Below are 13,090 nucleotides of genomic sequence, written 5' to 3'. Positions count from 1 at the left end.
TTGTGTCTGTCTTGTATGTCCCCCTGACTGCATGTAAAGCACTTTTGAACAGTTTGTTTTAGAATAGGCTGCATAAAGATTTACTTTATTTAGACTTCCTTTATTATCTGAAATGTCAGATAAAAATGCTAAGAAATTGTATTTAGTTTTACGTGGACATTTATTGAGAATTTGGAGTGTCTATGCAATACACTATGTTCAATGTGTGTACCTTGACATTGCAGAATCAGACACAAACATTGCAAAGCATTTGTTGTGGTGAATTTGAATGCGGGATTTAACTTCTGCCAAGAAATCTACAAAATGTAATGAACAGAGAACGTCAACGTTTTCGTTGATAATCAATAGTCTGATTGAAACCAATTTACTGTACTGCTTTTGAAGCACAATACTGCCCACTAGAGGTAGAAAAATATCAGCGCGCAGAAATAAAGTAAATTATATTCGGGGGGAACAATTACAATAGAAAAATTAATATTTTAAAAGGTAAAAAATTATAAATCATAAAGTGATGTATTTTGTATTTACTAAATTAATGATATGAATTAAATTGCCGTTTCAAGAAAATTACAATCGTGATATCAGTAAAAAAACACTTGATATGATAAATAAAAATGAATTCGACTTGTTAGTGATTTCTTTCAAGAAAAGCATTAATTCATTGACAAAAATAATTAATAATTATATTTAAATACTTTAATATGTATTACATTAACATGTATTACATGTTAATGTAATAAACTACTGTATAAAAAACGGTCCGTCATCTAGCGGAATGTCATCGTCGGTGCAGGCATTCGTGACGTGTCACATCCGGACTCGGATAAAAATTAAATAGTACACAGTATTCAAAGTATACAGTTATTCTATTTAAAAAATACTGAGGTTTTAACCTTTAAGTGGTTTATTTTCTGATGTAAATAAAAAAAAATATCAAGCGCACTAAAACGTCAACAACTCAGCTCAGAAACGTTCAATTAAAAATCCAAGTTGAACATTTACGGAGAAATAAGTTCAGATTGTGATAAAACGTAAAAATAGAGTATTATTTTTATTTTTTTAATAATAATTATTACTAGTAGTAGTAGTAGTAGTAGTAGTAGTAGTAGTATTAGTAGTAGTAGTAGTAGTAGTAGTAGTAGTATTAGTCGTAGTAGTATTAGTCGTAGAATTTTTACCCGTGTTCTGGTTATTGTTCCCGCACGGACCACGTTTCCCGGTGCGCACTGGCGTTTATAAACGAGTGTGGGAAAAAAACGCAAACTGGGCTCTGATTGGCTGACACACCAACCAATCGCATCGTGCGCATTTTATTCCGCAATCTGCCGCTTCCGCCTTGTTGTTTGCGTAAAGTTTTCGTCAGTCTTGTCAAGCTGTGCTCAGCGTCGTCTAAAATATCCGCATTTATTTTGTTATTTCATTCATTTAACAATATAACTTAGTTATATAACACGAATAAGATAGTTGTATTTTTTTTATTTGTTTTTGGGGCCGTACCGGGAGAAGATGCAGTCTTTAAGGTGAGGAAACGCTCCCCTTGACCAACAAACTGTGCGTGTTACACAGTTATTTCACAACAAGTTTCTTCGAGTTCCTCAAGTTCGTTTTTTCCTTTTAAAATCTCAAAAAAATGTTAAAAATGTTGAGTTTACCGCGTTCCCAAAATGTGAGCATTGAATACATCGACTTCGGGGCCATATCGACGGTGTTAAATCTGGATCATTTACATTTAGTCATTTAGCAGACGCTTTTATCCAAAGCGACTTACAAGGGAGAATAACATTCAAGCTACATTGCGACAGAGATTAGTGTAACAACAACATTAGTGTAACAATAAATACTGCTAAGTAGTAAGTAATTGTAGGTTAGGACAGGAGGTACTCACTGAAGAGCTGGGTCTTCAAGTGCTTCTTAAGATTCAAGATTTTTATTTGTCACATACATATACATACTTCCATACATATATGCAGTGAAATGTAATGCAACGCACCCGGTGATAGCACACAATAAGTCCTAGGAAAAAGTACAAAAATAAAATAAAATAAAAAGTAGAAAATTCCTTTCTAATAGACCGACTAACTGACTCCTAAAACGTAATACAGTAAGTGGAATACTTATAGAATAAGATAAAAAATATATAGAATAAAATACAATAAAAAATAAATTGAAATAAAATGGAATAGGTTGAAGGAATATGGCTATGTATATACAGATATGTGCATTTAAAGTGGCATGTGAATTAAAGTGGCATGTGAATGTGAATAGTGTGAGGTAGCGTTTGGGATAATACAGCACAGTATACAACAGTACGGCGCAGCAATACGGCATCACGAACAACCCTGAACAGTGATACAGTATGCGGTACAGTATGCTACATACAGTACAGTAGGTAGTGGAGCCTAGTGCATGGCTCAGTTAGGACCCCTGGTGAGGTCAGCGTTGACAGTTCTGATGGCTTGAGGGAAGAAACTCCGTCTCAGTCTCTCTGTTCTCGCTGCGTGACTGCGGAGGCGCTTGCCTGACCGCAGCAGCTGAAACAGTCCGTTGTTGGGGTGATGAGGATCCTTCATGATCCTACGGGCTCTGCTACTACACCTCCTGGTGTATAACTCCTGCAAGGGGGGGAGGGTAGTTCCAGTGGTACGTTCAGCTGAACGCACCACCCTCTGCAGGGCCCGCCTGTCCTGGGCAGTACAGTTCCCAAACCAGGCAGTGATGTTGCCTGTCAGGATGCTCTCCACTGCTCCAGAGTAGAAGGACTTGAGGATCCTCACCGAGACCCGGAATTTCCTCAGCTGCCTGAGGTGGTAGAGACGCTGCCTCGCCTTTCTCACCAGAGTGTCTGTGTGAACAGTCCATGTTAAGTCCTCTGTGATGTGGACTCCCAGATATCTGAAGCTGCTCACCCTATCGACAGAAGTCCCATTAATCCACAAGGGCGCGTGCGTCCTCGATTGTGATCCAGGCCTAAAGTCCACAATCAGCTCCTTGGTTTTGCTGACGTTCAGGTGTAGGCTGTTGTCCTGGCACCAGAGTGACAGGTCAGCCACCTCCTCGCGGTAGGCCTTCTCATCGCAGTCGGTGATCAGGCCCACGACCACGGTGTCGTCAGCAAACTTGATGATGGTGTTGGAGCTGGACCTGGCCACACAGTCATGTGTGTACAGGGAGTACAGTAGGGGGCTGAGGACGCAGCCCTGGGGGGATCCTGTATTCAGGGTGAGGGAGCTTGACATGTACTTCCCCACCTTGACCACCTGGGGGCGGCCTGTGAGGAAGTCCAGGATCCAGGTGCACAGCGGAGCATTCAATCCTAGCTCCAACAACTTGACAGCCAGTCTGGTGGTGACTACGGTGTTGAAAGCTGAACTATAATCAATGAACAGCATTCTCACATAGGCCCCCTTCTGGCCATCCAGGTGCGTGAGCGTGGTGTGCAGTACCTGGGAGACCGCGTCATCCGTGGATCTGTTCTGCCGGTACGCGAACTCAGGGAGGGAGGTCCCTGCTCTGGTCCTTTTTGGCAGCTCGTTCCACCAACGTGGAACTACAAATGAGAATAGCCTGGATTGCTGTGGCTGTATGGCCGGCAGACATGTGCTCTTACAAGAGCATTTAAGTAGGCGGGAGCATTCCCAGCAATCACTCTGTAGGCCAGCATAAGAGACTTGAACTTGATGCGGGCGGCTACAGGTAACCAGTGGAGCTCGATGAGCAGCGGAGTGACATGTGCCCTCTTTGGCTGGTTGAACACCAGTCGCGCCGCCGAATTCTGTATCTGTATCATTTACGTGTTGGAAGACACGAAACCGTCTTAAAACCGAAACTTTTCCCCCAACAAGTCAGAAAACCGAACTCAAAGTCTCAAATTCCAACACATTAGATGTAGAAATTCACCAAATAATCTCAAATAACGATAATAATAAGGTGTTGGGGTGTTGACAAGTCACAATGGATTTTAAGTTTGAAGCAATGTAGTCTTAAACCCGTTAAATCGGGGGTGTCAAACTCATTTTAGCTCAGGGGCCACATGGAGGAAAATCTGTTCTCAAGTGGGCCGGACCAGTAAAATCATGGCATAAAAACTTAAAAATAACAACAACTTCAGATTGTTTTCTTTGTTTTACCCCAAAAAGAACTTAGACTTCGTCTCAGTGTCTACAAAGCCATTGAACTTTAAGTCAAAGCCTATCTAGGATTGAAAAAAAATACAAAATAAATAATAAATAAATAAAACAACTCTTACGTATCAAATACCTAATTTGTCATTTCCACATATTAATCCTGTGCTAACTCAACAAACTATACAAACCGAGGTAGAAACTATTCAAGAGGGTTGATTTTTACTCCCTGCCTTGTAGGCTACACTATTTATTGATAGAAAAATAAAAGCTGTGCAATGCATGAACAATTTCAACAAACCAAACTAATGAACTGAAGTGACAGACATTATTACAGTAAATCACACACTTCATTTTCTTTAAATTTCCACAGAAGACAATCATTTTCACAGAACTATATCAGCGTGCAGTATCTCATGCAGCATTTTAAGCGGGGTTACCCATTATTTCATTCCTGAAACCTGGCATCTTTTAGCTTTCACAATTGCATCAATTTCAGGCGTCACATCCTGAATGGTAGCCAATTTCAGGATGTTATTCAAGTGCTTGTTTGTGAGCCTTGAGCGCAGCTTTGTTTTATTGATGCTCATTACAGAAAAAACTTGTGGTTCCAAACATGCACAACACTTTTGCAGCAAGGGCTGACAAGTTGGGGTAACGTGGCAAGAGATACTGATAAAATGTGTCCAAGCCAGCTGCGGCAAACTTGCCCTTCAAATCTGAGTCACACTGCAAGTCTATTATTTCAAGTTGGATGTTGACGGGCAGATCAGAACATTTACGGTGAATGGCGAGCAAAAAACTTTGAAGTCTTTCTCCAGTTCACCAAAAATCTGAAAGCGTGTCTCAAACTCCCGCAATAGTCCCGTTATTTTACCTTTGAACCGCTTCATGTCTGTGGCATGCCTCCATTTGCAGTCTGCACTTTCTCTCTGAACTTTGTCACAACACCTGCTTTTTTCCCGACCATTGAGGGCGCACCATATGTAGCCAGGCTGACAGCGCGGGACCAGTCCACTTCGAGCCTGTCCAGTGCGCCGACGAGTGCGGTGAAAATATCAGCTGCTGTTGTGGTGTCCGTCATTGGCACGAACTCCTCGGTGACAGTCAAAGTGTCATCAACTCCGCGGATGAATATTGCCAGTTGCACAACATCAGGAATGTCCGTGCTTTCGTCAATTGCAACTGAAAAAGCAATAAATTACTTTACTCTGCGCTTCAATTGGCTGTCCGAATCCGCCGAAAGATCAGAAATCCTGTCTGCAACTGTATTTCTTGTCAGGCTGATATTTGCAAAAGCCTGGCGCTTTTCAGGGCACCCAATCTCCGCAGCCTTCAGCATGCATGTTTTTACAAATTCCCCCTCAATAAATGGCTTTGAAGCCACTGCAATGTTATTAACTATAATGTAGCTGGCTTTCACTGCAGCGTCACTGATTACTCGTAGCCGAGAAATCAAACACAGTTTGCTGTTTCTTCAGAACCGCCAATAATTCATTCACCTTCTCTCTTCTCTGTTGTCCTTGAAAGTTGTTGTATTTGTCGGCATGAAGAGTCGCATAGTGGCGACGAAGGTTATATTCTTTCAGCCCTGAAACATGCTGTGAACACACCAAACACACAGCTTTCCCATTCACTTCCGTGAATAAATAGGAGGTTGACCATTTTTCTTGGAAAACTCTGCACTCTGCGTCTACTGTTCTCTTTTTTGACAGAGACATTTTGGGGCAATGAGGGTGCCGAAGCACGTAATGTTCAAATTGGTCAGGCAGAATGACAAGCTAGCTTTGGACTGGCTGTAGCCTACTTGTTCAGCCCCAGTATAAACATTTTGCTTGCTTAACAGAATTGCTATTGCGACACGCACTGGACACATTTAGAACAGCAGTTTTTTATTCATTGAAAAATTGCAGCTCAACTTTATGCTTTGCAAAATCATCTCGCGGGCCGGATTAAACCTGTGTGCGGGCCTGACATACGTGTCAAACATACGGCCCGTGGACCGTATGTTTGACACCCCTGCGTTAAATGAAACCTCTCGTAAATAGTCCCGGACCTGAGTTTGCGTGTGTTTTTGTGTGTTTTTAGGAACCTTTTCCGGGCTCCGTGGTCCTCCGCCACCAGGCTGGACGACAAAACCGTGGTTATCACCGGGGCCAACGCCGGGATCGGCAAGGAGACGGCGTTGGACCTGGCGAAGAGAGGTCAGTTCCATGGTCCGGTCAATTCAGGTTATCCTGTTTGTGTTGAGAACTAGGCATAGCTGCTGTCTTGTACTGTTAGTTCTGTGAGTTGTTTTTGTTATTATTATAACATTATTAACATTATTATTATTGTTATTGTCATGGTCATTATTTTTTACCAATGTTATTATTATTATCATTATTCTTGTTATTATCATTATTACTGTTGTTGTTGTTGTTGTTATTATTATTCTTTTACTGCTACTTTTGTCTTTAGTTACTTTAGTATATTGTGAAGCATTCTCTTTTTATTCTTCTGTGTTTTTTATTTTTATTTTTATTATTTCATATTTTATTTATTTATTCATATTTTTTCTCTACGCCATACCAACTACACTGTGACAATTCCCTCTTCATGAAAATGTAGTTGGGCCAGTAACAGATTAATATCAAATCTCCCCCTTTTTTTTTTTTTTTTTATTTTTCTTTTTTTTTTTTTTTACTGTTGCATAGTCTGGGTGTGACGTATCGCTCGCTAAACAAAGTCTTGCCTGAGTAATACCATGATACTGGAGCCCGCCCGTTTTAGTCAACAACGTCGTTGTTCGAGTTTTCTTTTCCTTGGTTGTTATTCACAGAACACACCGCCTTTGAGTGTGCACAGCCAATTCATTCACCTGGAGACTGAAATACATTTAATAAGCAACTTTGTATAAATTAAGTTGCCTAAACCTTTAAAATCCAGGTTAAATGTTGACTTTTTTTCAAATTCCACTTAATCTCCACAGTGCATGTTGTGCAATCATTGTGTGTGTGTGTGTGTGTGTGTGTGTGTGTGTGTGTGTGTGTGTGTGTGTGTGTGTGTGTGTGTGTGTGTGTGTGTGTGTGTGTGTGTGTGTGTGTGTGTTACTCTTTTGAAATCTGTGGAAGAAGATTAGAGGAAGGTTCTTGGTCATGACACATGGCCTGCACTGACGTTGTGATGCCGCTAGATGTTGCACTACACTTCTGATTTTCTTTCATTTAAATAATACAGAAAAAGCCATCTGCCACCAATTGCATCAAGACAGAATCAGCAGTGAATTGTCTTATTTAACCGCTGTAGCCTGAAAATAATAATGATAATAATAAAATGATTTAAATTAATGCAGATTTTCCCTGTTTGTGCTGGTGGCTGAATTCTTCTTGTTGTTCTTGTTCTTCTTATTCTTGTTCTTCTTATTCTTGTTCTTCTTCTTCACCACACTAGGTTTTTGGGTGAGAAAAATTTAGATCAGGATGAATTTAAAATGTGTGGATATGAAATAACATTAGATTTTTTTCTTGTTCATATGTCTTCATCATCTCATCACCCACACTCAGAATTCTCTCTCCTTGCTATTTGATTTGTTCTTCAGGAGCGAGGGTGATCATGGCCTGCAGGGACATGGAGCGGGGGCAGACCGCCCTCAAGGAGGTGATGGAGGGCTCCCAGAACGACAACGTCATGTGCATGAAACTCGACTTATCAGACACCAAGTCCATACGGGAGTTTGCCGAAGCCGTTAACAAAGGTAAGGACCGGAGATGAGACAAGACTTTATCAATAATGGGAAATTCAGGCATTTACAGCAGCAAAAACAGTGCAGTTGAGAAAGAGCCCAATGCAATTTTTAGCCCAGTAGCCCAGTTGGGTGGAAAACCGCCAAATCTTGTAATACTGATGCTAACTAGTTACTAGACTAGGCCCAATACAGCCTAGTGGCAGTTCAACTCGCTTCACACCTCATCTGTAATCGCACGCGGCAGTCGGATCATCTCCCTCGTGGCCATCGGATGAGCTGTGTCTGCATTTCACATCCCAAAATATGTCAGAGAAAGTGGGAGAGCTTGTTCTAGCAAGTAGTTTGCCCAACTGGACATTTACCAAGCTCCATCAATCAGAGTTTAAAGCATAATTCTACTCCCCAGCACGTCACAGCTTTTTTCACAACTCTCCACAGGAATGAATGGAATTCTGTTTTGTTTTTGCTGTTTGTGAAGCAGACTTAGGTCTACAGTCAGTACAAGTTACAGTATTGTTGCATTGAGTTCAATTTTGTCTCTACCAGTATTACTAAAGGTTAATAAAAATAAAATAAAAAAAAGTTCACAATATACAATAACAGTAACTTTATATATATTTTTGTTTGTTTTTTTCAGACGAGCCAAAACTCAACATCCTCATCAACAACGCTGGGGTAATGGTTTGTCCATACGGGAAAACAGCGGATGGCTTTGAAATGCAGATTGGAGTCAATCATCTGGGTAGGTTTGAAAACAAAAAGAAACATAAAATTGATGAAATGACTGTGTTTCAGGTTACTAGGTTTTAAATTGTTTTCTTCTCATCATAAAAACACAGTTTCTTGGATGTTAACGGAACGAGAAAGGGACGTTTCACTATTAAAGAGTATTTATTCAGTTCAAGTGCAAGTTCAAGAGATTATTCAGTTTAATGTCATGTCCTGATTAATATTAATTAAGACGTAATAAGTAAATAATATCTTATTTGTTTGAAATGTCAAATTAACACTGCAAAGCCTGACATCAAATGATGTCCAGAACATTTTTATTTTTTTAAATTGCAGTGCTTATTGGACCTTTTGACAAAAACAATAATAATTTGCATATAGGATATTTCCTTTGTCATATTTGATACATCAGGCATTTATGGCAATGTAGTGATCACAGCATGCAGGTGTGTCTCTAAATGAAAGCAGCCATTTGGATTTTCGAATTTTAAGCCTTTCTACCCACTACTGTCACAGATAATCCACCAGAGGGCAGAAGACATGTATAGATGAATAGATAGATACTTTATTTATCCCTATAGATACTACTTATGGACAGATACTTCATTTATCCCTAGAGATACTACTTATAGATAGATACTTCATTTATCCCTATAAACAATACTTATAGATAGATACTTAATTTTGAAATTGCAGGGAAGTGGCATCAGCTCACACCACAACAATAGTAAATAATAATATAGTTCTAAGCAATAAACCTAAAAATGAACGACAAAAAATAAGAATTTGGGTTCAGGGTTAGAATAAATAAATACAAGTTCAAGTATAATACATCAACCATTCACACACTGTTCAACAAACATTTACACACATATTAAATAGTGATGAGTTCTTTGGGGTTTTTTTTCAGCTATTTGTATATTTGGCTATTTTTAATTTACTATTTATTCTGTCGTTCTATTTTTATTTTTAAAAATTCTTTACTTTTTATTCTGTTCTTTTTATTCTATTGTTCAGGCTTAAGCCTTTTTGATTTAATACTAATCGTCTGTAGAGAAAATATGATACCATATTTTTGACCCCTCTTTAAACATTTCAGTACCAAAAACTTAATAAAAAATGAATAAAAATCTCTATCTCTCTGCAGGTCACTTCCTATTGACCCACCTGCTGATGGATCTGATCCTGCGCTCGGCTCCGGCACGGATCGTCACTGTGTCGTCCACGGCTCACCGGTGGGGAGGCATCAACCTGGACGACATCAACAGCGAGAAGAGCTACAACAAGCAGGCGGCCTACAGCCAGAGCAAGCTGGCCAACATCCTGTTCACCCGGGCGCTGGCCAAGAGGCTGGAAGGTACCTGTTCCATCCCTGAACCACCGGGAAGTCCTGGGAGTCCAGCTGGGCGACGTCACAAGGAGAAATCTTCAACATAACGGAACCAGTTCTCAGTGTGGAGCCCACAGTCAACTATTTTGTATTAAAGCGCTGTGCACTAGTGATGCACGACTCGTTTTCTTTTCATCAATCATTCCACCGGTAACAAATGATTGTGACAAAATTAAATGGTTCTTGTGAGGATTCCATTCTCAGAGCCAAACGGACTCTTCTGACACACAGTTCAGTAAGTCCTCCTTCGCTCACCGTGCGTGACAGCCACTCCACCAAATAATCAGTGTCTGAAAAACTCAAAAAAAGAGTCGAACCTTTCATCAAGACAAATTGCCGTCGCTGTCAGGGTGAAAAGCGTTCTGCTGGAGCTGGTCATCTGTCCGATGCTGATGAATTACATGCGTTAATGCAGCCTTGCAGTTTTGATCTTGCAACATAAGAGCTATCGTTAGCGTTGTTTTGGTCTTCTCCTGCAGGTAGCGGGGTGACGGCCTACTCGCTGCACCCTGGCGTGGTGCAGACAGAGCTTTGGCGCCACCTCACCAGGTCCCAGCAGTGCATCATGAAGATAGCCAAGCCCTTCACCAAGACCTCGGTGCAGGGAGCCCAGACCACCATCTACTGCGCCGTGGAGCCCACGCTGGAGGACCAGAGCGGGAGATACTACAGGTGGGAAGTTTGTATTTATTGATGGTATGCTACACTAACCGCCACCTGCATATTGGACTCACTAGTTACTAGTTAGCAAAAAATGGAGTGTTGCATGCAGTTTAGGGAAGAGGTAAGGCAGGCAATAGGTGAGGGAGACAGCCAAGAAGGTACTCGGTGTATCATGCGGGAAGAGAAAGGAAGACAATGACTCTTGGTGGTGGAATGAGGAAGTACAGGAGAGCATTGAGTAGATGAGGTTTGCGAAGAAGAAATGGGAAAGTCAGAGAGATGAAGAAAGTAGACAGGAGTACAAGCTGATGCGGCGCAAGGCGAAGGGAGAAGTGGCAAAGGAAAAGGCATACGAGGAGTTGGATGACAGGTTGGACAGTACGGAAAGAGAAAAGGACTTGTGCCGACTGACAAGACAAAGGGATCAAGCTGGCAAGGATGCCGGAGGAGTGGAGAAGAAGTGTTCTGGTACCCATCTTCAATAATAAGGGAGACGTACAGAGCTGTAGTAACTACAGGGGAATAAAGTTGATCAGCCACAGCATGAAGCTATGGGAAAGGGTAGTGGAGGCTAGGTTAAGAGGAGAGGTGGGGATCAGTGAGCAGCAGTATGGTTTCATGACAGGAAGGAGTACTACAGATGACATGTTTGCTTGAAGAATGCTGATGGAAAAGTACAGGTAAGGCCAGAGGGAGTTGCACTGCGTCTTTGTGGATTTAGAGAAAGCATATGATGGGGGGGCTGAGAGAGGAAGGGTGGTATTGCATGAGGAAGTCGGGTGTGGCAGAGAAATACGTAGGAGTGGTACAGGATATGGATGAGGGCAGTCAGACAGTAGTAAGGTGGGCAGTAGGTGTGACGAATGCGTTCAAAGTGGAGGTGGGATTGCATCAAGGATCAGCTCTGAGCCCTTTCTTGTTTGCAATGGTGATGGACAGGTTAACAGATGAAATCAGGCAGGAGTTTCCGGGGACTATGATGTTCGCGGATGACATTGTGATCTGTAGCGAGAGTAGGGAGCAGTTTGAGAAGAGCCTGAAGAAGTGGAGGCATGAGGCATTATAGAGAAGAGGAATGAAAGTCAGCAGGAGTAAGACAGAATACATGTGCCTAAATGGGAGGGAGGGTGGCGAAAAGCTGTGCATTCTCAGCTTTTTGCCAGGAGTGGAAGCAGCAGAGAGTGCGGGAGAGAGGTGAATAAGAGAGTACAGGCAGGGTGGAGTGGGTGGAGAAGAGAGTACAGGCAGGGTGGAGTGGGTGGAGAAGAGTGTCCGGAGTGATCTGTGACAGAAGGGTTCCAGCAAGAGTGAAGGGGAAGGTGTACAGGACGGTAGTGAGAGCAGCGAGGCAAGAGGAAAAGAGGAAGCCAAAGAGAAGCTTGATGGAGGTGCTGAGGGAGGACATGCAGGCTGTTGGTGTAAGGGAAGAAGATATGCAGAACAGAAGGTGTTGGAGGCAGATGATCTGCTGTGGTGACCCCTAACGGGAGCAGCCCGAAGAAGAAGTTACTAGTTAGTATGATAAACAGTATTAAAATATTAATACGAAAAACATAACAAAAAAAATATGCACAACCTTTTATCTTGTTTTATTTAATTGATTTTGTCTGCAGTGACTGTTCCCCCGCGAGCTGCTCGGCGTCTGGCTTGGACGATGGTCTGGCCCAGAAGCTGTGGGAGCTGAGCTGTGGCATGCTCCACGTGTCATGGGATTAAACCTCCATGTCAACTCTGTCGGCACTGAAAAACCAAAACGGCCCAAAGTGCTTTATTAACATTATTTTGCATCTTTCCATATTTGTTGTCCTTTTGTTACATATCTACCGTTCTGGTTTTATTATCACTGTGATAACATGTAAACATTTGGAGCACTTTCATGGGTTAAGGTTACCCTATGTCTGCTTTCCTTTTAATACCGACCACAGCATGAAAACAAAACAAAAAAACTTTCTGCCGGTAAAAAATATATAATTTATTGAAATGGTTAAACTCAAAAGAAATTCCACTTGAATCACGAAATTTGCATTATTTTATTGTTTTGAAGATTAAACTATTTTTCTTATATTAAACTGTATTTTCTAATATTAAACTGTATGTTCTAATATTACATTTGTTGCAGCAGTTGTTTATTAAAACGATTTTAAACCCAAATGCGGGGAAAATTCAGTAGAAGTTAATGGTTAACAAGGTTTTTTTTGTATAACTAATGAGTAATGTTTTATTCAATGACAGAGATTATTATTATTATTATTGTTATTGTATAATTCGTTTTTTGTTACCATTTGGATGACAGAAAGCAGATTGTGGTTTCTGAAATTTGATTTTTCGAATCTATAACTTAATTTGTGAAATATTCAACTTTATTTTTTGAATATTAAACTTTTTTCTAATATTAAAGTCATATTTTCCCACTTTTTATCTATGGACGGGAAGAACGAGGCCCAAAACATTTACTCGACA

At 41.0% G+C, this 13,090-nt stretch overlaps 1 protein-coding gene across 1 annotated transcript; it reads left to right on the top strand.

The window, feature by feature from the left end:
* The first annotated feature begins 1,352 nt into the window (after positions 1 to 1,352).
* On the top strand, positions 1,353 to 12,804 carry rdh12l (retinol dehydrogenase 12, like). The gene is made up of 7 exons (XM_080020650.1): positions 1,353 to 1,520; positions 6,210 to 6,325; positions 7,702 to 7,857; positions 8,486 to 8,590; positions 9,725 to 9,934; positions 10,447 to 10,639; positions 12,244 to 12,804. The coding sequence occupies exons 1-7, from the start codon at positions 1,507 to 1,509 to the stop codon at positions 12,344 to 12,346; spliced, it is 897 nt and encodes a 298-aa protein (XP_079876776.1). The 5' UTR covers positions 1,353 to 1,506; the 3' UTR covers positions 12,347 to 12,804.
* Positions 12,805 to 13,090: the final 286 nt, after the last annotated feature.

Source organism: Zeus faber, assembly GCF_960531495.2.
Source record: "Zeus faber genome assembly, chromosome: 19".
Taxonomy (NCBI): Eukaryota; Metazoa; Chordata; class Actinopteri; order Zeiformes; family Zeidae; genus Zeus; species Zeus faber.
This window is presented reverse-complemented; position numbering and strand designations above follow the sequence as displayed.